The sequence below is a fragment of the Asparagus officinalis genome, chromosome 4 (assembly GCF_001876935.1).
Source record: "Asparagus officinalis chromosome 4, Aspof.V1, whole genome shotgun sequence".
In the NCBI taxonomy this organism is placed as follows: Eukaryota; Viridiplantae; Streptophyta; class Magnoliopsida; order Asparagales; family Asparagaceae; genus Asparagus; species Asparagus officinalis.
Window position 1 is genome coordinate 3,350,981 of NC_033797.1, and position 25,809 is coordinate 3,376,789.

The window sequence follows — 25,809 nt, forward strand, 5'->3', positions numbered from 1 at the left end:
CCCCTCCGACCACCGCGAGATCCTATCGTCGGCCGTGGATCCGGTGAGATTCTCGACGAAGAAGGAGCTCTATCGTCGCCTCTGCGATTCCATTCTCATCGACGGCGGCAACATTGTAAGTTTTTCAAAAATTACAAGAAACCCCTTCATCTGTACTTAGTTTTTCCAAGATACTCTTTTATCTCTTTGGGTTCACCAGAAAATTTCCTAATCTATGATTTTTTTAGATTCATTTGCACTTTGGTACCCCAAATTTTTTCTCCCAACACTTTGATACTCCGAAGTTTACATCTTTTTGGAACTTCGATACCCCCAAAGTTTCGTTTTTAACACTTTGATACCGCAATGTGTTGGGTACCAAAGTTAAAAATGTGTAAACTTTGGAGTATCTAACTTTAAAATGTGTAAAAAATGCGCCTACTTTGGATATCAAAATTTAAAAAAGATGTGAACTCTAGGGTATCAAAGTGCAAACAGCCCTACTTTTTAAAATTGTCAGTTTTCAATGGAGTAAACTTTTGATGGATGTGAGTAGGGGTGGGAACGGTTCGGATATGGTTTGGATGTGTTATATCTGTATTCGCTTGCCATCCACGGATATGGATATGCCTCGGTGAGGAAAACTTATATCCATATCCGCTATATGTGTGCAGGCGAATACAAAACGGATATGAGAAATCCAAATAATATAGGGGAAAAAAATATAGTTCATATGACACTAGAGTAAGCTAGATTATATAATGATCATCAAAAAAAAAAATATTTTTTTGATGGAAATTGATCATCAAAATTAGTATCACATTCATTAAGGATTAAATCAATTGCAACTACATGATCAACATATTTTCAGATATTTCGAACATGGATCCAGATAATTCACTACATAACCATATACGTAATCATATCCTACCGGTTATAGATTTTAGTAATAGGTACGGACGTGGAAACATTCGCGGGTACGATATTTTTGTGCACCCCTGGATGCCATTTTAGTGCCATGGCTATCCATGTTGCTTTTACTTAATATCCTATACCGTTTCCCCCCCTCATAGCTGCATTCATTTACAAATAGACAGTTATGAATATGTGAAAGAATTTTTTTTTCGTTGGATAGATGAAGGGGTTTCGTATAATTTACACTTCTTTGAAGAATAGTTTTTTTTTTTGGGTAAATATTTTGACTTTTGGGGAAAATATACAGAGTTTTGGATTGGATAAAGGGAGTGGAAAGAAGCGGATTGTGACTTCTGTGAGGGGGCTTTCAATTGTTTGGGGAGACGCTCCGCGGTATTGGAAGTGGAAAGAAGCTGAAAACTCAAGGTTCATGAATTTGTTTTTCTTCTCTCTCTCTCTTTGTAGTTGGTTGTGTCACACAATCATTTTTTAATTTGATAGTGAGAGCGATTGAAATTTGACTGATTAGAGAGGATATGATTTTTGTTCAACGAAGTGGACCACTTAATCATAATCATCCAATAGTATTTAGATTAGATGGCTATTATTCAATCCTATTATAACCTCAAAACTCGCACGTGCTTCTCATTCTTTTAACTTTGAATAAGTCATAATCATCCATTGCGCAACGAGAGAGTTACTGAAGTTGAAAGTTATTCTTTTCCTTTTTCCCTTTATATTTTGCTTCGATTACACTTGAAACTGTTTCTTCCTCTTGACAAATTAGTTGCCTTCAACCATCAGTTGAAGGAATCAATCCTTTCTTTAACTTGGTCAATTACCACTGTAGCAATCAAGCCTTTCTTCAACGAAGTTGTATCATATAAAATACTCAACGTAAAGTGTAAACCGTTTGATACCATTGATGCCGGTCAATAGGGTCGTTGTAGGAGATTTGATGACATTTTATTAGGGGAAAAACAAAATCAGTAGGTCTAACTTCAAAAAAAAAAAAAATTGTCCGTAGTTGTTCGTGTAAATTAGATTAACAAATAAATACTATTTTTTGATTAGTAAATATTTCTACATCCGCTACTAAACTGCATAAGTTTTAGTAGATACCCACTCTAATCTTCATTAATCATGTCAAACATTAACAACCTTCTTTTCTATATTTGTTATCATCTTTAAAGCCATTTATACCACAATCTGACAACTGAAAATGCTTCTTATATGGTATGAGAAAGGGGACAACTTAGGTGAAGAAACGAGAGCTGAGAGCAGATTGATTCTTTTTGGGGACTCCGGTGGAGATCACTTCAGTTGTACTTAGAGGAGAGGAACTTCTCTCTATTTATGGGCGTTCCATCCCCCCTCCGTCCCCAAATAACCGCCCTAAAATCTCTCAATATCCAACGTTCTCCTCTTCTACGTAAGACCCGATCTACAACTGAAAATATCCCACAGATCGTGAGATTATTCTCAACAACCAAGTCAGGTTCTCAACGGGTCGGGTAACAAATTTGGCTCATGAGGCCAAAACCACTTACATCTCTCACTTGGCCGAAATGGCCAAATGATTTCCAAGCACACACTCCCATTTCCCGTGAGATGTGACTCAAGATGTAATTTCATACTCCCACTATCCATGAGATATATGCATTTTTCACTCTACGTGAATAACCCGAGTACAACCATTATCCATGATTGTCTCCTTTCATTTTTCATGAAAGTTTCCTTGACTTAGACATTTTCAATTTCCATCAAACTAACATGTTTGATGAATGTACCTGCTGGGATACCCTTCGTCAAGGGATCATCTATCATATCACTAGTAGGAATGTAAGTCACACAGACTTCTTCTTTTCCCACAATATCACGAATATAATGATATTGTAACTCAATATGTTTTCCTTTAGAACTGTTTGCACCACTGTTGATCAAGCTGATGGCTGCTTGATTATCACAGTATATCTCAATTGTTCCATCCACCAAATTGAGATCCAAGTCCTTTAGGAACCGTCTTATCCAGACTGCATGAGTAGTGGCCATACTACAGGCTATGTACTCAGCTTCTTGTGTGTATCTTGTCACATATCCATATTTTTTACTACCCCAAAAAACAGCTGCACCACCAAAAATGAACAAATGTCTGGAAGTGGACTTCCCGTCATCTTTGTCTCCTCCGAAATCAGCATCAGAGTAACCAAGCAACTCAAGCGAGTCTGCTTAATAAACTAACTTATGGTACACAGTACCTTCCAGGTACTTCAAAATCCTCTTAACAGCCTCCCAATGTGCTAGACCAGGACTACTTTGATATCTACTAATCAAACTCACAGGATATGTTAGGTCTGGTCTAGTACATAACATTGCATACATCAAGCTTCCAACAGCTTGAGCATACGGAACACTAAGCGGTTTCTGTCCTTCTCTAGGACATTGTTCTTTACATAACCGATTTTTCATAACCAAAGGTGTTGGCGCAGGATTACAATTCTGCATCCCAAACCTTCTAAGTATTGTATGCAAATACCTTTCTTGGTTTAAACTTAACATTCTAGACTTTCTATCTATAAGGATCTATATACCAAGAACATAGGATGCATCTCCCATGTCCTTCATCTCAAATTCACTACTAAGTGCTGACTTGATTCTGTTCAGTACTTCTATGTCATTTCCAGCCAGCAAAATATCATCCACATACAAGGATAATATTGTGAAACTGCCGCCACTCTTCAAGATATATACACAGTTATCCAATTTATTTGCAACAAAACCATGTTGGATAACATTATTATGAAATTTGAGATACCATTGTCTAGATGATTGTTTTAAACCATATAAAGATTTCTTCAATTTATATACTTTGTTTTCTTATCCTTCAACCTAAAATCCCTCAGGTTGATTCATATATATTACTTCATTCAACTCTCCATTGAGGAATGCAGTCTTGACATCTATTTGGAAAAGTTCCAAGTCAAGATGTGTAACAATTGCTAAGATAATTCTTATAGAAGTAAACTTAACCACCGGAGAGTAAGTCTCCTGATAATCTATACCTGCCTTCTGAGTAAAGCCTTTAGAAACTAAACGGGCTTTAAATGTATCAATAGACCCATCAACCCGATATTTCTTTTTTAACACCCATTTACATCTAATGGACTTCCTATCTTCTGGTAGTCACATAGCTCCCATACATTGTTTCTCTCCATTGAGTCAAGCTCTCTTTTCATGGCTTCCAGCCATTGTTCTGATTCATTTGTGCTCATAGCATCCACATAATTCAAAGGATCAGCTTGCTCATCTATGTCAATGTCTACCGAGAAACAGGATGATTCGCATGAATATAGATAATAATCATCCATCCATACAGGTGTTGTTCTGGGTCTTTTATTACCACTAAGGTTGACAGGTTGGACAAGTTCAGCTGGTTGATTTACCATAGGCATATTCTCATTTAAGGGCTCTTCTATTATTGGATGATTTACTTCATCCACTATGTTCAGGTCATCGTTAGGAACATCATCTAAGTCTAGCAGATGTTGTACTACCTCTTGAACTTTTTCCTTTTCCTCTAGATTTTCTAGAAAAGTAGCATCTCTACTTTCAATGACTCATTTCTCTTCATGGAAGAACCTATATCCTTTAGACTTTTCAGAATAGCCTATAAATCTACACTTTAAGGTTCATGGAAGAACCTATATCCTTTAGACTTTTCAGAATAGCCTATAAATCTACACTTTAAGGTTTTGAGATTCAGCTTATCTCTAACTTGATATGGAATGAGAACATGTGCAACACAACCCCATTTTCTTAAGTGACTTAATTCAGTTTGTGTCCATTCCAAATCTCATACGGTGTTGACTCGACTGCTTTTGTGGGAATATTATTCAAAATATAATTCGCAGTCAATACTGCTTCTCCCCAAAAATCCTTGGAGAGATCAGAATGTGACAACATACATCTCACTGTATTCATCAATGTTCTATTTTCCTTTCAGCCACACCATTCTGTTGTGGCATGTAAGGCATAGTGGTATGTCGCTTAATGCCATAATGAATGCAATAGTTTTTAAATTCCTTTGAATTGAATTCTCCACCTCTATCAGTTCTTAACACCTTAATATATCTTCCGTGCTATACTTTAGCCATAAGGTGCTATACTTTGCAATAAGGTGCTATACTTTGCCTGAAGCTTTGAAAATAGGCGAGGACCGGCCGACGCGGCGGATGATCGGCCTATTACGACGACGCGTCGGTAGTCGAGTGTTCTCGTCGCGTGGAAAAAAACTGAAATGGTCGCGACGACTCGGAGCTCAGAATTTCCAGAGAGCGTAAGGTGCTATACTTTGGCCATAAGGTGATACTTGGAATAATCATCTATGAAAGTTATAAAATATTCTTTATTACCACGTGTCTTTACGCTTAACGGGCCACAAATGTTAGAATGAACTAACTCTAAAAGTTCACTTACCCTCTGACCTTCAAAAAATGACTTTCTAGTCATTTTCCATGTTAAGCAGTGTTCACAGGGTAATGTCCTTACACCTATCAAATTTGGTAACAAATCCATTTTAATTATTTGATCTATCTTTCTATTACCATGGTGTCCTAGTCTTATATGCCATAGATCAAAATCAGATAAAAAACACGAGGAATAAAGCAAATCAGAATTCTTATTGTAAATTTTAGGTTTTACAACAGAAAGACAGAAAAAATCATGTTCGGGTACAAACTTGCCCATAGCAAACACTTTCTTGTCTTTTCCAATAGAGACCCTATTGTTGTAAAACCTAACTTCAATGCCTTTCTTCAGGAGAGCTGGGACGGAGATCAGATTATGTCTTATGCCAGGTGCATAAAACACTTCCTTGAGAACCATGATGTTGTCCCCAAGATCTAATCTTTACGAACCAATACCTTCAACATCTAGGTAGGTATTGTTCCCCATGTAAATCCTTTGATCTCCCTTCTTCAGCTCCTTGAAGTCGCATATCCCTTCCTTTGTCTTTGCAATATGTTGGGTAGCTCCCGAATCAATCTACCAGCCACCAGTGTCAGTAGTTGCAGCATTACACTCAATGACGCTGATGAACTCCCGCTTACCGGATCCTCCTTGTTCTGGGCGTTTGGGACCGTCCTTGTTCTTCGTTTGTGGATAGTTGGCTTTAAAGTGGCCGAACTTCCTACAAATATAGCATGATTCAGTAGGTCCTTTCTTACCGTGAGCACGTTGCTGGCCAGGTCCTTTGAAGGAAGGTTTGACAGGTCCAAACTGATGAGTTCCTTGTGCCTTGCGATAGTGAGCTGCATTTGCTTCTTCTTGCTGCACAAGGTTCACATCTGAATCTTTTCTCCTAGTTAGTAAATCATGTTCCATTGCTAACTGGGCTGGCAAGTCAATAACACGTTTAATGGTTCCATTAAGCCTAAGTGTTGTGGCAGCATATCTAATGACGGTGACAAGCTATTCAAATAGTTGTCACCTACAATTTCTCAGGGAATTTCAGATCCTGCTGAAGCTAGGTCCTTAGCTACAATCATCTTGTTCACATGTTCGGCAACATCTTCACCTTCTTGCATACGGCTTGAATTAAATCTATGCATCAACAGCTGTATGTTCACCTCAGAGGTAGTGTCATACTTCTCTTTAACTGCAAGCCATATTTCCTTAGCCGTATTATAGTTTTCAAAAATTTTGATTAAAGTATCTTCCATGAACATTAACATTAGGCTTTTAGCCTTATTGTCCTTAAGTTGCCATGGATAAGTTCGTACTTAATCTTCCTATGCCACATATCATAGTTGGAACCATTAAGACGTTTTTCCAGTTCAAATGCAATCAACTTACTAGCCATGACGATAATTTAGCTGTATGATATTTCAAACGGAATTGATTTCAGATTGCTAAAATATAAAAACTAACTTACAAAAAAAAACTTAATTATTTGATACTAAAACAACTATAAATAAAAGGTTAAAAGATGTACTGTTATTATAATATTTTTTTAAAGTGTAATAACAACAAGATTAATTATATATATATATATATATATAATTAATTCCCAAGAAAAAGGAATAAACTATTTAATTACAATAAGCAAATAAATGCTAATTATTATCAAAGTTAAAACAGAGATTAATAAAAAAATTCGGAATTTTCAACTGTAGCACTTTTATGAAATCTGCAAATTGAAGATCTTTGTATGAAAATACTAGCTAATTATAGAATACTAAAAAAAACATAGCAAAATTTTTTTTTTATTTCTTTCCCATTTAACAGACCCCTTCCCGTTTTCAAGCAGACCCCCAAAAACTAAAACAAAAAAACGATGCCTTACACGACGCAGGTGTAGGGCGGCGACGCTGGTCGACGGGACGGGCGCTGGTGGTTGACAGATTGAGAGAGGGGATCTGAGGCGACGAGATCCCCGGACGTTGGGAGGCTGGGGTTTGAGGAGGTGTGGGATCTGATGGATTCCTCGGCGAGCTCTGAGGAGGGGGGAGGAGATCTGTGAGATATCTTTTGCCCTAGGGATTTGGTTGTTGAGAAGAAAGCTGTGGTTTGGGGATCGATAGCTCTGATACCAGTGAAGAAACGAGAGCAGATTGATTCTTTTTGGGGACTCCGGTGGAGATCACTTCAGTTGTACTTAGAGGAGAGGAACTCCTCTCTATTTATGGGCGTTCCATCCCCCCTCCGTCCCCAAATAACCGCCCTAAAATCTCTCAATATCCCACGTTCTCCTCTTCTACGTAAGACCCGATCTACAACTGAAACTATCCCACAGATTGTGAGATTATTCTCAACAACCAAGTCAGGTTCTCAATGGGTCGGGTAACAAATTTGGCTCATGAGGCCAAAACCACTTACATTAGGGAGTCCAAAAGAATGTATATATTTTTAAGTTTTGATGGCAAATTTATTTGTGGAGCTCTTTCAATAGCTTGCATAAGGGTAATCATATGATTTGAGGGGCTAGAACCTAACCATCTTGAGAACCTTTATTGAATTATTATTATTTTTCCTCTTTATCAGGTTTGCCGAGGTTGCTGAGCTCACATCTGTATGTTGGCTGGAGATCAAAGCCACTATCAACACCGACATTCTTTCTCCAAGAACAACGTACCGTGCATACCTCATCTTCAACACGGTTCGCGGATCGTACGGCCTCACGTTTCCAACCCAAGAGACCTCCATCAAAATTGGATCTCAAGTGATCTCCAAACACAATGTGTGCTTGCAGCCGGATGTGAGCGACCCACCTAAGCCGTGCCTGACGCTGTTGGGCCGCTCAGCTGTGTTTCGTGTGCCACCAAGGCCCGCAGACAGCGACGGTCCTGTTCAGAGCCCAGTTACAAGAGGGGATGGATGGATGGAACTAGAGATGGGGAGGTTTTTCATTGAAGAGGGGAAGGGATGCGAGGTGGAGATAAGCTTGACCGAGATAAAAGGAGGGCATTGGAAGAGGGGACTGGTTGTGCAGGGGATTGAGTTGAGGCCTGTAGAATAAGCTGGAGGGGTGTTTTGCTTGCACCATGCAGATATCTATCGATTTCTGTATTTGCGACATGTTTGTACTGTGGACGTATTTGGAATACCGCATGTTTTACTGCTCGCTCAGGCATGTAACTTCTGAGTAGTGATGAAATAGCTCGCCTGTGATGTGCAGAAGCCTATCTATTCTGCAAATTGAGATACTAGCTCTAGATATGCATCTCGCGCGTATTATGAACATATATAATTTGGAATGTGTTATGTTTTATACGTATCGTGTAATTTTTCTTTAGTGACTCGTATGTAAATTACAATCTCCGTCGTGGATGGATGGATGTCGGGCGTCGACTTCCTTCACCTCTCATGTGATCCTTGCTTTTTGTCAGATTTCAGTGATCTTGTTTTGTATGAGATTTCTTAAAGATATGATCTCTTGATATTGGACAATAGAAACCAAACGAGTTTCCAATTTTCAGGATAACTGCCTCGGTCGAAATATTGTCACCATCTGCCTCCAAAAATACCTGAACCTCAAAAAACTGAAATTTGCAAACATAACCGCTCCATTTTGACCTCGGTCGAAGCAATGTAAGTCTGAGGTCTACAATGGTGACCTAAAGATTAGACCAAACATCAATCTTTTGATTCTGTTTAACTAGAAATATTGTCCTTAAGCGTCGAACTTTGTTAGTTGAGAAAATTTAATTATTAGCCTTAAATGTAACCACCTTGGTCCTTTGAAAAGGCACACGTTATTTACAAAAAGAGTATCATTTTTATAGTAGTTTTGAGGATAACTGCTCCATTTACATTACCTCGTACGCTTTAGGTTGTGTTCGGTATGGCAAAAGGCAACATCCGTTTAATCTCAATGAAATCTTTTTTTTTTTTTTTTTTTTTTTAAATTTTTTTTTTTTTTTTTTTTTTTGTTAAATGTTGATGTTGTGTTATCTTATTTGGTATAGTTTGAATATATTCATAAAATTTTGACGTATTTGACTATTTGGTACACTGAAAAGATCTTTAGGAATGTCAGCATTCTTCACTATTACCTTTTTTTCTTTTTGTTTTCTTTTTCTTTTTTAAATCAACCCCTATTGATACAAGGATGATAATGACGTGTATGTTTTGTGGAAACTTCACTGTCGGATGTAGTTTCCCTTTGAGATCAACACCCACCGTGGCTCAGCTAGTATAATCTAACAGAAAAACTCTCCGGTTTGTAGAAATACGAACCTATAAAAACATCAACAATATTGAAGGAGTCCTCCACGATCTAAAGTTTTAAATAGTAATATATGTATATATATATATATATATATATATATATATATATATATATATAATATATATATATATATATATATATATATATATATGAGATTAATGGGTATCCTTGTCGTAGGGGGGATTTCCGTCCTTGACGCCTCTAAAATCATATGATTGAGCGACATTGTGGATGATCCGCTCCGTTGAAGACTTGATTACATATTCTAAAACCCCAACACACCAAGTTTGGGGTGAACCCCGTCGTCGTCTTGATCATTCATCCACTCATATCAAATTTTAACGCGTTTGAATGAATAGAACTTTTCACATGGCTCGATGGAGGTCAAACGACGACGGATTCACCCAAACTTGGTGTGTTGGGGTTTTATAATATGTAGATCAAGTTCAATGGAACGGATCATCCACAATGTCGCTCAATCATGTGATTTTAGAGGCGTCAGGAGAAATCCCTCCTATGACAAGGATACACATTAATATCTCTCTCTCTTCTCTCTCTCTCTCTCCTCTCTCTCTTCTCTCCTATATATATATATATATATATATATAATATATATATTATTATTATCTATATATATATATATACACACACACACACACACACACACACACACACCCTTTAAGAGTACAAGTTTTGGAAAAGTTTTTCATAATCAATATTACCCTTCACTATTTTGAATATTTCATTTAAAATCTTAATCTATCTTAAACATAATTATATCCTATTCTAATTCCATAAACTACCTACAGGTCAACAACATAAAAAAATAAGATCAATAAAATACATGAAATAGCTCCATGATATTAGTGTGTTAAGTTAAAACTAACATGCTATAATATACGAAGTATTACAAAAAAAACCTAAAAAGTTCAAAAACTACACAAAATACCCTAAGATTTTAAAATTATAATAAAAATCCTGATGTTTCAAAACTTAAAATAACAAACATAAAATCTAAAAATTAACAATAGCTTTGAAGAATTTAAAATTTGCAATTAACACCCCTAACATTTTAAAAATTGTAGAAATACTCTCAAAATTTTAAATAATAAAAAAAGCACCCTGGAATCCTAAAATTACAAAACTTGCAAATAATAAAGATGAATTCAATATATTACCATCAGGCACATGAGAATTTAAAATTTGTAAAAAATAACCTCAAAGTTATTAAAGTAGTAAAAAAACTCCGTCAAAAGTTATAAGTAATAGGAAAACTTGAGATTTAAAAACTTATAAATAGTACATATCAAATCTAGAAATTATTAGCAGACCGCTAAAATTTTGAATTTTATAAAAAACAATCTAAAGTTTCAATAATTGTAAAAAACACCCCAAAAGTTTCAGAGTTGTAAGAAATATTTTGATATTCGAAAACTTACTACCAACGTAGAAAACATAAAATTATAAACACCCAACTTAATATTTCAAATTTCAAAAAAAATTACTCTCAAAGTTTTAAAATTTTCAAAACATGCCCTCAAAAATTCAAAATCACAAAAAATGACTAAAATTTTAAAACTTAACAAAAAAAATAGTTGTTTGATATTCTTTCATTAACATATATAAATTTAACTTTTAATTTAAAATTTACTATCCCTTTTCAACATCTAAAAGTAATCTAATTTTATCAAAAGAGATAAATGTGGAGAATGATTGATATCGGCTCAATAAAAAATAAAATAGAAAGAATAAAAAACACTATTTTCTAAACAAAAAAATAGTTGTTTGATATTCTTTCATTAACATATATAAATTTAACTTTTAATTTAAAATTTATTATCCCTTTTCAACATCTAAAAGTAATCTAATTTTATCAAAAGAGATAAATGTGGAGAAGGATTGAAATCGGCTCAATAAAAAATAAAATAGAAGGAATAAAAGACACTATTTTCTAAATACTTTATAAAATGGTTTATTTTTTGAGTAAATTAGGAATTTTTAGAAGAGATTTTCATGAACTTTTTTAATACTTCTATATGCTTATGTAGATGCTTTCATCATATAAAAATATATTGGAATTAGCATTAATCTTTAATTTATGATTTTTTTAAAGTCTATCAAGGATTAGGAACAAACTCCATATTCTCTTTTATATCGTTTTAGCCCACTTTTAACCAATCATCTTGTCGTATTAGCTTTAATTATTCATTCCCCTTTTATAATGTTATTTTTTAAGTATTTTTCACTTGTGTAACACTATAATTTCTCAGGTCAAGCTTTGTTTCATGTCAATCCAAAAAACATGATGATTCAAATTGGCTTCGGATTACATTTATTTCCTGTCAATTTGATTATAAACATGAAAATTTAAATTGGGTGTATTTAAACGAACATTACAGAAAATAAATAATCATAATTCTAAAGTTTAGAAACATAACTGAGTAAAAACCATCAAAGTAAAACCAAGGAACAAAGTTTAGTAAGAAAATAAATCAAAAATACTTAATCATGGTATTTAACCACGTGCATTGCACATGCATAAAACCTAGTATATATATAAGGGTGAATTTTATGCAACACCCAAACTTTGAGTGTCTCACAAAAAGCCCTGAACTTTAAACTCTTCTCGTTAGAACCCTACTATCTATATAATCTGCAAATAACCAAAAATTTATTAGAAGAAAAACCAATAGTTAAGATGAGCGAGGGGTACATAATTGTAAATAACAAATGACTAAATTTGAGATTTTTGTCTTTCTGAAGGACATTTTAGTTAATTGCAAGTTAATTACAAGTTAATTACATATGGATCGATGAGAAAAATTTATAGCTCACGTGGTTTATGAGACGCCCAAAGTTTGGGGTTATGTGAGATAAAAAATTTTGGAGTGGCTATGAGCAAAAACCCTCAAATATCAAGGGGCTTTTGTCAAGTTAACTCCTATGTATAATTTAACAGAAAATCTATGAGACTAGAAATAGAAAGGAAATTATCAGCAGACTCGTAAAAAATCTCCTTCAGAAGTTAAAAGTAATAGAAAAACTTGAGATTTCAACACTTATAAATAGTACATATCAAATCTGGAAATTATCAGCAAATCGTTGGAATTTTGAATTTTATAAAAAACAATATAAAGATTTAATAATTATAAAAAACACCCTAAAAATTTCAGAGTTGTAAGAAATATTTTGATATTCGAAAACTTACTACCAACGTATAAAACATAAAAATTATAAACACCCTACTTAATATTTAAATTTTCAAAAAAAAAAATACTCACAAAGTTTCAAAATTTACAAAACATACCCTCAAAAATTCAAAATCACAAAAAAAGACTAAAATTTTAAAACTTAACAAAAAAAGTAGTTGTTTGATATTCTTTCATTAACATATATAAATTTTTTTAATTTAAAATTTACTATCCATTTTCAACATCTAAAAGTACTTTAATTTTATCAAAAGAGATAAATGTGGAGAAGGATTGATATCGGCTCAATAAAAAATAAAATAGAAGGAATAAAAGACATTGTTTTCTAAATATTTTATAGAATAGTTTATTTTTTGAGTAAATTAGAAATTTTTAGAAGAGATTTTCATGAAAATTTTTAGTACTTTTATATGCTTATGTAGATGCTTTCATCATATAAAATATATTGGAATTAGTATTAATCTTTAGTTTATGATTTTTTTAAAGTCTATAAAGGATTAGGAACAAACTCCATATTCTCTTTTATGTCGTTTTAGCCCACTTTTAACCAATCATCTTGTCGTATTAGCTTCAATTATTCATTCTCCTTTTATAACGTTATTTTCTCAAGTATTTTTTACTTTTGTAACACTATAATTTCTCAAATCAAGCTTTGCTTCATGTCGATTCAAAAAACATGATGATTCAAATTGGCTTCGGATTACATTTGTTTCGTGTCGATTTGATTATAAACATGAAAATTTAAATTGGGCATATTTAAACGAACATTAAAAAAGATGATCATAATTCTACAGTTTATAGACATAACTGAGCAAAAACCATCAAAGTAAAACCGAGGAACAAAGTTTAGTAAGAAAATAAATCAAAAATACTTAATCATGATATTTAACCACGTGCATTGCATGTGCATAAAACCTAGTATATATATATATAAAGGTGAATTTTATGCAACCCCCAAACTTTGAGTGTCTCACAAAAAGCCCTGAACTTTAAACTCTTCCCACTAGAACCCTACTATCTATATAATTTGCAAATAACCAAAAATTTCTTGAAAGAAAAACCAATAGTTAAGGTGAGCGAGAGGTACATAATTGTAAATAACAAATGACTAAATTTGAGATTTTGTCTTTCTGAAGGACATTTTAGTTACTTGCAAGTTACATATATATGGATCGATGAGAAAAATTTATAGCTGACATGGTTTATGAGACGCCCAAAGTTTGGGGTTGTGTGAGATAAAAAAGTTTGGAGTGGCTACAACCAAAAAATACCTCAAATGTCAAGGGGGCTTTCGTCAAGTTAACTCCTACGTATAATTTAACAGAAAATCTATGAGACTCGAAATAGAAAGGAAAAGATGGTAGAGTTTTACATTAACAAAATCTTAAACGTTTAGTTAGGTTTAATTTAATAACCTCACTTCTTCCTAATTTATGCCCCAATTTATCGCCTTCTTATGATCATAATTAAACTTGAGCGATGATGTAAATTCTCATTTATTTATATTTATAATCCAATTCCAACTAAAATCCCCTATAATTTCCCCCTCAAAACCCTTCAAAAAACCATAATCCCCACAGTTTACAACGATTATATTCAATTTTAATCATCTTTCGATCTTCTCTCTTGAATTCATTAATTTGTTTTCTGTTGACAGGTTTAGGGCTTTGGAGAGACGCTGATTCCTTCATTTAGAAAGCCTCAGACTTGGGGATCGATCACGTTCCTTTTCGGCGCCTTTTGGGAATCTTTCTCCGATTCATGGATTTTGATAGTGACACTGATTATGATTCTTTCTTATAGTGAGATTGGTAAGTGATTCTATTAGAAATGACTGCAAATTTTTTTTTCTTCAAAGGTCTATTTTGTTTGATATTCCGTAGTGTATGTTGGCAGCTGCTAGGTTTTGGGCGGCGGCGGTGGAGGAATCGAGGACAGTGTGAGCTTGGTGGTTTTGGTGGAAGGAACTAGGGTTAGGGTTTTCGAGGGATTGTGAGCGTGTTTGATATGAAGAAGAAATTAAAGAATGGGGTCGGGTTATCAAGGAGATCACTGATCACTGCGTTGCTGCCATGCTATGGAGCGCCCGCTAAGGGGCCATTATAATTTCGATCGGCAGGGGGAGGGCTTGCAAAATGAATAGTTTCTGATTAATGAAATAACTAGTCTCAGTAGGCCATGGGTATGAAAGAAGTTTTCAAAAATATGTATACACGTCGTGTATGCTTTAATGTATGGAAATATTGACACAACAGAAACCCATAATTAGATACATATGTTTATGAGCCTTCCATGAGAGGATATTTTCCCATGTGGAAATGACGATTCTATTGTTTATCTCTACTATACACACTTATGCACATATATTTGTTGATTCTTCAAGCATTGCTTGGAGAATGGTAGTTCCCATTTTAAGTCTGGCAAATTATGTGAAACTTTTTGATGAATGTGTCACCGTTCTCTCTCAAAAGGTATTGTCAACCACTTTTTGATGCATGGCACACCTACATGTCTCTGTCAAATTGTCGATATATATGATGTCATTTCTTGTTATTTTTCTTTGAGCAAATCTAAGAACAATCTTAGGTAAAATTTTTCTTCAGTACGAGAGACGATATTGTGTTACTGATCTATTTGCAATGATTAGTCCTGTGGTTTTATTCTTATCCTTGCCCCTCTACTAGGCTGAGAAGGAAGTAGCGTGTCATTCCTTCCCTTGCGATCCTTGTTTGCTTACCAATTTTTTCTAGCCCATAGGTTGATTTCATGCTTTCTTTGCTTACCAACTAAGAAGCGCAAAAGAGTAGCTATCTACTCCATACCAATTGACATTTATGCATTGAAGCACATATGTCATACAATACGCTTAACACATGCAGTCACCTTCTACTCGTTATTTTTGTAGGGATCCACTTCCATGATAGTATATATCCATATTCACCAACAAACATCTTTATCATACAATATGTTCATTTCCTTCCATAAGGTTAAGGAAGAGCTGAGGTTAGGCTGCTTGAAAGTAGCATAAATGCTTTCAGAAGCTTCTGTCTGTTTTTTCAAGTATGCTTTCAAAGCAATACTTGCTGTTTTCTTTTAATGGCCTCCTTCCTGCTTGGATATTCTACCATAGGAGCTAGAGGTTTGAAGCTTGCTATGGCGGTCAAGCACCATCTATGGAAGGATTTTGAAATACTGTGAGTTTATGAAAAGATTTGATACTAGACACATGTGATGATTGATCAGCATGATTTCAGATGGATCCATGGCTTCATGCATTGGAAGGGTTTTGTTAGCTTCTGGGTTTCCTTCTTTGTTTCCTAAAAATTATAATGACGAGGAAGATCAAACAGTTGCCTAAACTTGCAAAATTGTGTGTTTTTTAGACTTTGCAGCAGGTAAATTGAGGAGAATATAGAGTTTCTAAATTACCAATTTTGACATAAATGGCTGACTGCTGAGTTAATTTTAACTAAAACTGTTCATTTGGTTACATATATGGTTGTTTTTCTGTGTCATTCTTACTACTGGATTTTGGAGGTTGAAGTTCCTCGAAAGTCAAAGATTCAAGTGTACCTAATAGTGTAGAATTTTTTTACACAGTATGTATCAAAAAATAACATTTTCTTTTCAGTAAAAACGTGTTACGTAACACTGTATTTGCTAATATATAATTGAAACATCATGACCGGCCAAAGGAGCATTAAATATCAACAATATTTCACCTTAAGTGGGCTGTTAGAGAAATATTATAAAGGAGACATGATCTACTTGAGATGTTTTCTGGTATATCTTGAGGAAGAAGAGTAATAGACTGTATGATATGCAAAGCGAGAAATGTAAGCTGTTAAGCTGTTCATGTAATTCAAGTTCTTTCAGATTACAAATGGAGGAAGCTGCTGCAATATAAGTTTAGATACTAGGTGACATGTAAACATGTGAATCTACCTTGGGACACTTGCGCTATTATTTGTGAGATGCCTATAAAGCTATGGTTCCTTGGTACTTCTATTAGGAAGCCGTACACCTGCCGCATATGTACCCGTACCCCTACCCAAAGCTCTTGGACACTTCTTGAATATAGGCATATATTTGTTCTGGCCTATGCTCGATTATCTAATACATGTTTTAATTTAAAACACTCCCCGTACACTTCTTCGATGTATATTCTACGCATCTATTTCTTATATATTGATATTATGTAAATTAAAAAGCAATGTTGATCTTATGTAAACTATTAATTTAGTATATATAAATATGCATAACATGCACATATATAGGCACGTCCCCATGCCCTAATTTTTACAAATTTGTCGTGTCCTGTACCCTTACCCATACCCATTCAACCTAGCTATAAAGTATAAACATTAGTGGTAGTACAAAACTTTTTTATCAGATAGAACTCTTAGTATCCATGTTATTAACCTTAAGTTCATACCTGGAATTAACCTCTTTTGGTAACAGGTAACTTTAATTCATAAATGGTTTTATGAAAACTAATTTCGTCCAATGGAAGAAGTTGCTGTCCATTCCGGTATATGACTATGTGAAGTCAGACATTATGGATTATTTCTTTACCATGCACTTTTTGTCTTCCCATTATTCTTTCTCAGAACTAATCGTTTCCGCAGATCCTATAAGCACATTTTTAATCTTGATTCTAGGTACAGTCACAAAACTTTATAGAAGGTAAAGCCATAAAGGTTCAAATGTACTCTTTTATTTTCTCGAAGTATTTAAATTGAGCTCATGAACCATGAACCTGCTATCTAAATTCATTCTTACGCCTTTAATCAGGGTTCACTGATGCTGCTGAAAATGGTTTTGGTTGGAAATATGTGCAAGGCTAATAACAAAAAGAATTTTAGGAAAGAAATGCTGTTGGTTATCTTTTTTCCAGAATAACCAGTCGCACCTCACCTTCAGAGTAGTTGATACATTGAATTTGAACTTCTTGACTTTAGGAAACTTTAGCTGGTATGGGAAATGTCCCTGAGACGGTGTTCAATTAGAATCTGCAGAGTATTATACGGATTTGGTTGAGACTGTAACTTTTTTTTTTTATCCATGTCCAATTCAAACTTTTTCCTGCTACATGTTTTAAGAAAACTTCTTCAGGTTCTAATTTCCTTTTCATCTTATAGGCTACTTAAACGTTCAGTGCACTGTTAACAATGAGTATGCTTGTTTGCTTGATAATCATAGTATGCGTGTAGAATGACTAACTTTCTCTAACATGTTAATCACATCACCAACACATAACAGCTATCTCGTAGTCATTACGTTTTGCATGGATCCATTTCCATGATATTATATGGTCACATTCACCAATAACATATGATTATACACTAATCATTCCTTCAATGAGGGCATTTTGACAATCAGAAAGTAATTGAAAGTAGACTAAAAATTGGAAAGTGACCCTACTTTCTATTTTTTTCCCCTGTTTAGTAAATGGAAAGTGATTGGAAAGTGAATAAAAAGTGGAGGGTGTCATGTCAGCATTTTCAACCATTTTCACTTTCTCAATTTTTTTAAGAATTTGAATGGTATGTGAAGAGGGGGAGAAATTAGTTTCCCCCCCTTTCTCTGTCCTTATCATTTAGTTTTAATTGTTTACTTTATGCTATTCACTTTCCACAGTAACCAAACAAAACATGAAAACAATGAATGCCAATTCACTTGCCATCTCCAATTTCTATCTTTCTATCATCTAAACAAAAATTTTGCAAATAGAAAGCAATGCCTGTTAAATTTTCACTTTCCATTTACTTTTTGGTTACCAATCGTCCCATAAGGTTATGTAAGAATTAAAGTTAGGTTATCTGGAAGTGGCAGAGTAATAGAAGCTTCCTCCTTGTAATATACTGTCAAAAGTATTATGTTCTTTTCTATCTCTTACTGTTACTAATCTCTTTAACTCCAGGGCATATCCTTCAGCTAGAGGATTTGAAGTCTGGTATGGTCATCAAATACCTTTTGTGGAAGACGTTTGAACTATTCCGAGTTCATGTAAAGATTTGACAGTGGAAACATGTTATTGTTGATCAGCCTGATTTCAAATGGTTCATGGATAGGGCAGGTTTCACTAGATTCTAATTTTTTTTTTCTTTGTTTCCTAAAAATTATAAATACTAAAGAGATCACGTAGCTGTTGCATCAACTTGGAAATTTTTGTGTGTTTTTAGACTTGCAGTAGAAAATTTGATGAGAATGTACAGTTTCTAAAAATGCAATTATGATGAAATGGCTTACTACCGAGTTCGTTTTAATTAAAAACAGTTCATTTTTTGTTAGATCTATGGTTGCGTTTGTGGCATATTTACTCCTGGATTATAAAAGTTAAAGTTGAAAGGCAAAAATTACAGTATTAACTACTCGTGCAGAATTTCTTGTACAGGGCATGTCGTAAAAGTATCATACGTTATTCAACATTGTAACTGATAAAATATAATAGAAATATCATGACAGCCTGAAGGAGTATATATCAATGTTAATTTACCTTTATTATCTTTTGTTGGGCTTTGGAAGAAGAGTTACGAAGGAGATTTGATCTACGTAGAATGTCAGCTAGACAGTTTTGCAGGAGAAGACTAATAGAGTTCATGCTACGAACTAGAAAAAAGTGGGTCGTTTATGTGATTTTGTTTCTGTTCTCTTCAACTTAGTATCTGTTATTTCAGGAGGGCGCTGGAGCAATCTAAATTGAATAGGAGCTAAGTGACATGTAAACATGTGAAATGTGAAGCTACCTCGGGACTCCGGGGGAGTTTCTTGTCAGATGGCTATAAATTATAAACCTTAGTTTCTTTACTGAATGATAATATAGAAATTATTATCAGATTGAACATGTTGGATCCCTTTCATTATCTTAAGTTCATAACTGGATTAACCTCTATCAGTAATTCTATTCATAGACGATTTTATGAAGACCAATTCTATTTACTGCATGAGGTTACTGCCCTTTATATGACTATGCAAAAAAGGGCATCAGGGAGTATTTCTTTAACTCTGCAGTTTTTTCTTTTTCCTTCCGCTGTTCTTTCTGAGAACAATTGTTTCTGCACCTCCTATAAGCATCTTAAGTCTTCTTTTTAAAATCTTGATCTATATGTGGTAACAAAAACATGTAAAAGGTAAAGGACTGACCAGAGACATTTAATCTTTCATTTTCAGGAAGTACTTAAAGTTTTAAACTAACCTTATGAATCGTGAAGCTGCAACCTAAACTCATTTGTTTGACTTTAATATAGTTGGCAGAGGCTTTTAATATGGGTTTTAGTGAGAAATATGCCAAAGGCTAATATTGAAATTCCTTTCGAGGAAAGAAATGCTGCTGATTTTCCCCCCTGAAATATCTGTTGTGTCTCACCTTCGAGAAGCTGATGCATTGATTTTCAGTTTTTTAGTTTCAAGAATTTTTTGTTAGAATGAGATTAAATGTCTCTGGTCATTAATTAAATCTGTAGAGTATTATATGTCCAATTCAAACTCTCATTTATTTTCCTCGTGAAGCCACGTGTTCATTTTACATGGACATTGCCGAAAAGGGAAAGTACTTTTCCTCTCACGACAATCATCCCCCCTGTCCCTGTTCTTCATTTACCAGGGGTTTTCAGTCTGGACTGTTCCTTCAACAGTCTGCAAACAAGAGAGGAGCCATGGAGGAGAAGGATTTCAGATTGATGAAGGGTAAAGATCTGCGATCTCTTTATGAGAAAGAGGGTATCCCTGCTAACACTAGCAACTCCAAGATGGTTGAAGCTCTTTGTCAGGTAATTATCTGTACAGTTTCTCCGATCCCATCCATCCTGTTCCCTGAACTCATCTGCTTGCTATTCACAGGTACGACAGAGGCCTTGGGCTGATCTGCCAAAGGAGATACTTGATCTCTTTCTGCAGCAGCTTAGCCTCGGTGATCATATCCGCTTTGGTGCTGTCTGCAAAACTTGGAGATCAGCATCCAAAGACAAACCCCACCGCCGTGCACTCAAATGGCCATGGCTGGTGCTCCCTCAGATTGAAGACAAATCCAAAGACAAACCCCACCGCCGTGCACTCAAATGGCCATGGCTGGTGCTCCCTCAGATTGAAGACAAACTAAGCCTCTACAGCCCAATGGAGGCTCAAACCCACGACCTTAACATATCTATTTCCCCTGGTTTTGAATGCCTTGGCCATTCAATGGGGTGGTTAGTAATTTATAACGAATCAAAAGACTATTACCTTTTAAACCCCTTGAATAATCAAACCCTTGAGCTCCCTTCTTCCCATTGTGACTTTTTACACAGTCCTTCTCAAGACAATTCGGATGGCGTTCCTGAGTTTAGCAATGACCATCATCAGAACATGCTAGAATTTGATAACCCTCATATCAACTCTGAGACTGACGGTGATAGTGAAAGTGATTATGAGACTAACAGTGAAAATAGTTCTGATTTTAGCGACAACGATCATCAGTACATGCAAGAATTTGTTAACCCTCATATTTATTCTGATAGCGATAGTGATGGTGAAGATGGTTATGAGGATAATGGTGAAAGTGGTTCTGATAATGAGGTTGCTGATGATTTGGGTGACGATGACTACAGATTTTTTCAGTGGGCTATCGTGTTTGATATCCCTTATTCTCTGGGACTAGCAGCTCTAGCTCGGTCCGGCGGGTTGTACATGTGTAGACCTGGAGATGAAGAGTGGCTCGTGTTAATTGAAAACTTTACTGGAGCATGTGCATGCTATCGGGGGTCATTATATTGCGTAGGTTTGTTTCAATGGAGCAATGTAGTTATGTGTTACTCCCTTTCTGACATAGAACCCATATTTCTTTGGCGAAAAACCATATCACTGCCAGAAGTATGCACTGAACGTCCATCTGAAACTTATCTGGTTGAATCTAATTCAGGAGACCTACTCCTTGTAGTGAGAACTGTAGATATCATTGATAATGAAAACCATAATGTAGGCACCACTGGGTTTCACCTGTTCAGGCTAGATCATGCCTCTGATAAGTGGGTACAAATAAAGAGTTTACATAATGAGGTCCTGTTTGTGAGTTCTTCCGGCGATTCCTGTGCAAGGGCTTTCTTTGCTGATGACCCTTCTGGATATAAAGCAAACCATATATACTTCACAGATACTGATGCAGGAATTCTCTTGAGAGGCGATAACCCTAATCGATATTACGATCAGGGTGTCTTTTCTTTAGAAGATGGAGGGATTGTGCAATCTCCTAAACTTGACTCTTACCGTTTAAGCAACACTCCCTTTTGGTATTACCCAAAAGTGTAACTATGCTGCAAGGTGAATAATTTTTATGCTAATAAGCAACACTCCCTTTTGGTATTACCCAAAAGTGTAACTATGCTGCAAGGTGAATAATTTTTATGCTAATATTCGTTCTTGGTGTGCAATATGCTTCCTTCTAAATTTTGTTATCGTTCAGTTTCTATATTATGCATGTGATATATAGTGTCGATTATATGGTTCTGTTAGAATGCTTGTTTTTAATTTAGGAAGGCCCATGCCTCATGCACTGGCTAAAAGAACAGGAGAATGTGTTGACACACAACATAATACCTTGAGTTGTTTTTTTCTGATTGATACCCATCTTCCGTGTTATGTGGTCCATTTCCTCTTACTGACCAAATAAACTTGTGTTCACGTATAAATGTAATCTTATTAAATAAACCTCAGTTATGTACTGATGTTTGTACATACTTTTAAAAAATATTAATTAAGAGAGAGTTTGATGACTGTTTTTCATCTTTGTGGAGATACAAGTATGTTGGTTGTTGAAGTGGGGCCCACATTTTGCTCGTGCACAATGCAAAATATACTGATACCAAGCGCTCTTCGCTTTTTCCCACGTTTAGTTTGCCTTTCTCCTTTTCATGTAAGGTTCTTTTCGTCTAGAAACAAAATGAAGTATAGAAGTTAAGTGAGGATGTCCTAAAACCAGTCCTGGTAAAATATGGAAAGTTTTACATATAGCATCTTTGTTTTAATCAAAGATCGCCTTTCATCCTTTGAAGAAAAATGTTGTGCTTTTGCGAGCTTTATTTGTGTGCGAGACCACGTGTACATGCGTTCATGTGCATGTGCACGTGCATGTATATTTTCCTGTGTATTAGAGGGGGAGGGATTGAGGGAGAGAGCTTACTAGGTTTTAAAAATCCCATACTTTCTAAATCCAATAGATAAGTAAATATAGCTCTTTCTGATCTATTTTAGAACAGATTCATATAGGTTTTATTACGCTCAGATGATTGAAGATAGTTGCTGTTTTAAGTAAGGTGCTTTAGAAAAGAAGATGATTCTCCCTCAAGAAATATTCTCAAGCATTTGGTCATGTCTCCATGACAGACCTACACCTCTCTATCATTTTATTGATATATATGTTGTGATTTTTTCGCAATTTTCTCGTTTATGGTAATTAGGAGTAAATGCAGGTAGGTTCAGCTTAGTAGTTCCAGATATCTTCCGACAATACTGTATTACTGGCCAATATGCAACTATTGATCCTGTGATTTTTAATCTTTGTCCATTCACACCATACACGGAATTAGCTCCTAGTGCATTTAGATGTTTTCTCGGTTCATCAACTAAGGACCAGGAAAAGAAAAGCCTATCAAGTCCATACTAATGCATGCTCATGCATTGAGACACGTAAATGCATATGTACGCTCAAACAGTCATATCTTACTTGTCGCTCTCTGCATGGGTCAATTTCCATTTTAGTACTATATATCTACATTCACCAGCAATATAATATTACTTTTTTTTATCTTGCAGTATTAGGCATTTGGAAGTAACATAAACGTTTACAGAAGCTTCTTTTCATACTTCTCGTACTGTCTTGAAGATCTATTTGCAGTTTTAGCTCTTAGTGATCTCTTTAGTGCTTGAATCCTCCATATTTTGTATGCCATGAAGATAACATCGGTGCCGCCTAAATTAGGAATATCGTGGGTGGCTCTGGACTCTACAGACTTAACGAATGGCCAAGTGATGAGATAATTTTGATTATAAAGCTCATTAGTTTGGCCTTTTTTGTGCCATTATACTCCTTGGGTCTTCATTATTAACGTTGAAGGTTCTTTAAGATACAGTGGTATAGCTACTAGTGAGAAATTGCTTAGATAAGAGTTGGAAATATGTCGTATCGTGAATAGGCTACAATAAACCTTCTCTATCACTCGACAACGAACAAATGAATTTCACATCACAAAAAACCCTTGGCGTTGCTGTTAAAATTTACCTTTGTTTCATAATATTATTTCATAAATAAGTTCTGAAGATTAATCCCACCTATTATATGAATTCCTATCCTCAACACTGTATCACTATGCCAAAGTCAGGCTGGGAGTATTTCGTCTATCTTTATTCTCTCATTGTTTTCCTGAAAACTTATGTTTCCTCCTTTAAACATCTTTTCAGTGCAAGCGAAATCTGTTGGAGATCGACGATGAAAATCCTTCTCAAGAAGAATTGATGCTTTCAAAGTTCAACTTGCTTGGTTTTGGAAAACTTTTGTGAACCTGGAACTATAAATGTCTTTGACGACAGTATTTAATCAGAATTTGCAGACTCTGTACATTTTAACTCCTTGTGGGATGTATGTCATGGTTCTGGTTGAGATTATAGCTTCCTCTTCTTGACTATTCTCCAGTTCGAACTCGTGCTTGTTTATGTGGCTTGATGAAACTTCTGAGTTGCATTTTCCTCTTTTTGTCATCTGGAGAGCTAATTTGATAGATGGTTGCTACTTTGTTACGAAGTAATATCTGTGTATTCGTTAATATTGCATTGGTGAAGAGTGACTTCCATCTTTATCTAACATGAAATGTTATTTTCTTACCAGGTAAATATCTGCTGGAGGGAGTTAGGTGATGTCCACAGGGTAAAGAAAACTTGTTATCGATGACTAAACGAACAGCTATTTTTTTTTCAAGGACTTTACGAGTAAATTCCAATTTCTGCGATTTTTTTGGTTTTTTTGTTGATGACATGTTTTGTTGTGAGCTTGGTTAGTTTGGATAGGTGAATGTTCTCATTTGATTTTGAGGTATTATAAATGGCCAGTGTTAGTTTTCTTGAGTTCTGAGTTCGAAAATATCGGCAACGATTCAATCTTCTCCCTGCATAATGACATGCCCAATAAAAGTAGGGTTCATTGCAGTTGCAGATGCTTTAGTTGTCAACTATAGAGAATCATGTAACGCATCATCAATATTTCCGTCTAATTGTATGGCATCAGGTATATTCTCTGGCTCTGACTCATGTCAGGAGTTCTTTTAGTCAGAAGATCCTACTGCAAAACACGTGATACTTCAAGTGCAAAACGCGTGATCTCTCAAGGGAACTAATTGCCTAGCTCATTACCATTCCCACCTTTAGTTTTCGAGAAATAAAGAGAGATTTATATATTTTTTTTCCTTCTTTCTTTTTCCCAACTACATAACTTCTACCTTCAAAAATCATTGGAATTGCTGCTAGATCCCCCAATTCGTACAAGTTGATTCATAATTAGTCCCATAAATCATTTAAATTCCTAGGGCCCTCCAATTCGTGTTACTCGTTGCGACCTTCAAACAAGAGCATTAGTGTAAGGTATAAGAATCGGGGATCTAATCGCAATTTCGATGATTTGAGGGACCAATGCATAATACTAAACAATTGGGAATTGGGGATCTAGTCGCAATTTCAATGATTTGAGGGACCAATGCATAATACTAAATAATTGAGACTAGCGAGTGGAAAACCCCTATTCCTGAAAAATAAAGGGTAAATTGCACTTAAGTAGCATGTATTTTCTCGCTTGTTGTCAAATGTGGAAATTTCCACCCAAATGTCTCTCTATGGTTACTTGCATGCTAATTTTAGAGCTTTCTAATCATTAACGATTGTTAAGCTTTTCATTAGAAATATTCCAACAGTTGAATTGAAGAAGAAATTTAGTTGATCTAATAACAAATTTAATAA

The 25,809-nt window shown here is 35.1% G+C and overlaps 2 protein-coding genes across 2 annotated transcripts; both read left to right on the forward strand.

Annotated features, from left to right (window-relative positions):
- LOC109836253 (F-box protein PP2-B13-like) lies at positions 2–8,779 on the forward strand (the record flags this gene model as incomplete). The annotated part of the gene is made up of 3 exons (XM_020404116.1): positions 2–115; positions 1,202–1,320; positions 7,936–8,779. Coding segments are annotated over 3 exons (708 nt in total), but the record flags the coding sequence as incomplete, so codon positions are not given.
- On the forward strand, positions 14,227–22,123 carry LOC109836380. The gene is made up of 5 exons (XM_020404264.1): positions 14,227–14,315; positions 14,489–14,642; positions 14,728–20,603; positions 20,674–20,842; positions 20,912–22,123. The coding sequence occupies exons 3-5, from the start codon at positions 20,361–20,363 to the stop codon at positions 22,114–22,116; spliced, it is 1,617 nt and encodes a 538-aa protein (XP_020259853.1). The 5' UTR covers positions 14,227–14,315; positions 14,489–14,642; positions 14,728–20,360; the 3' UTR covers positions 22,117–22,123.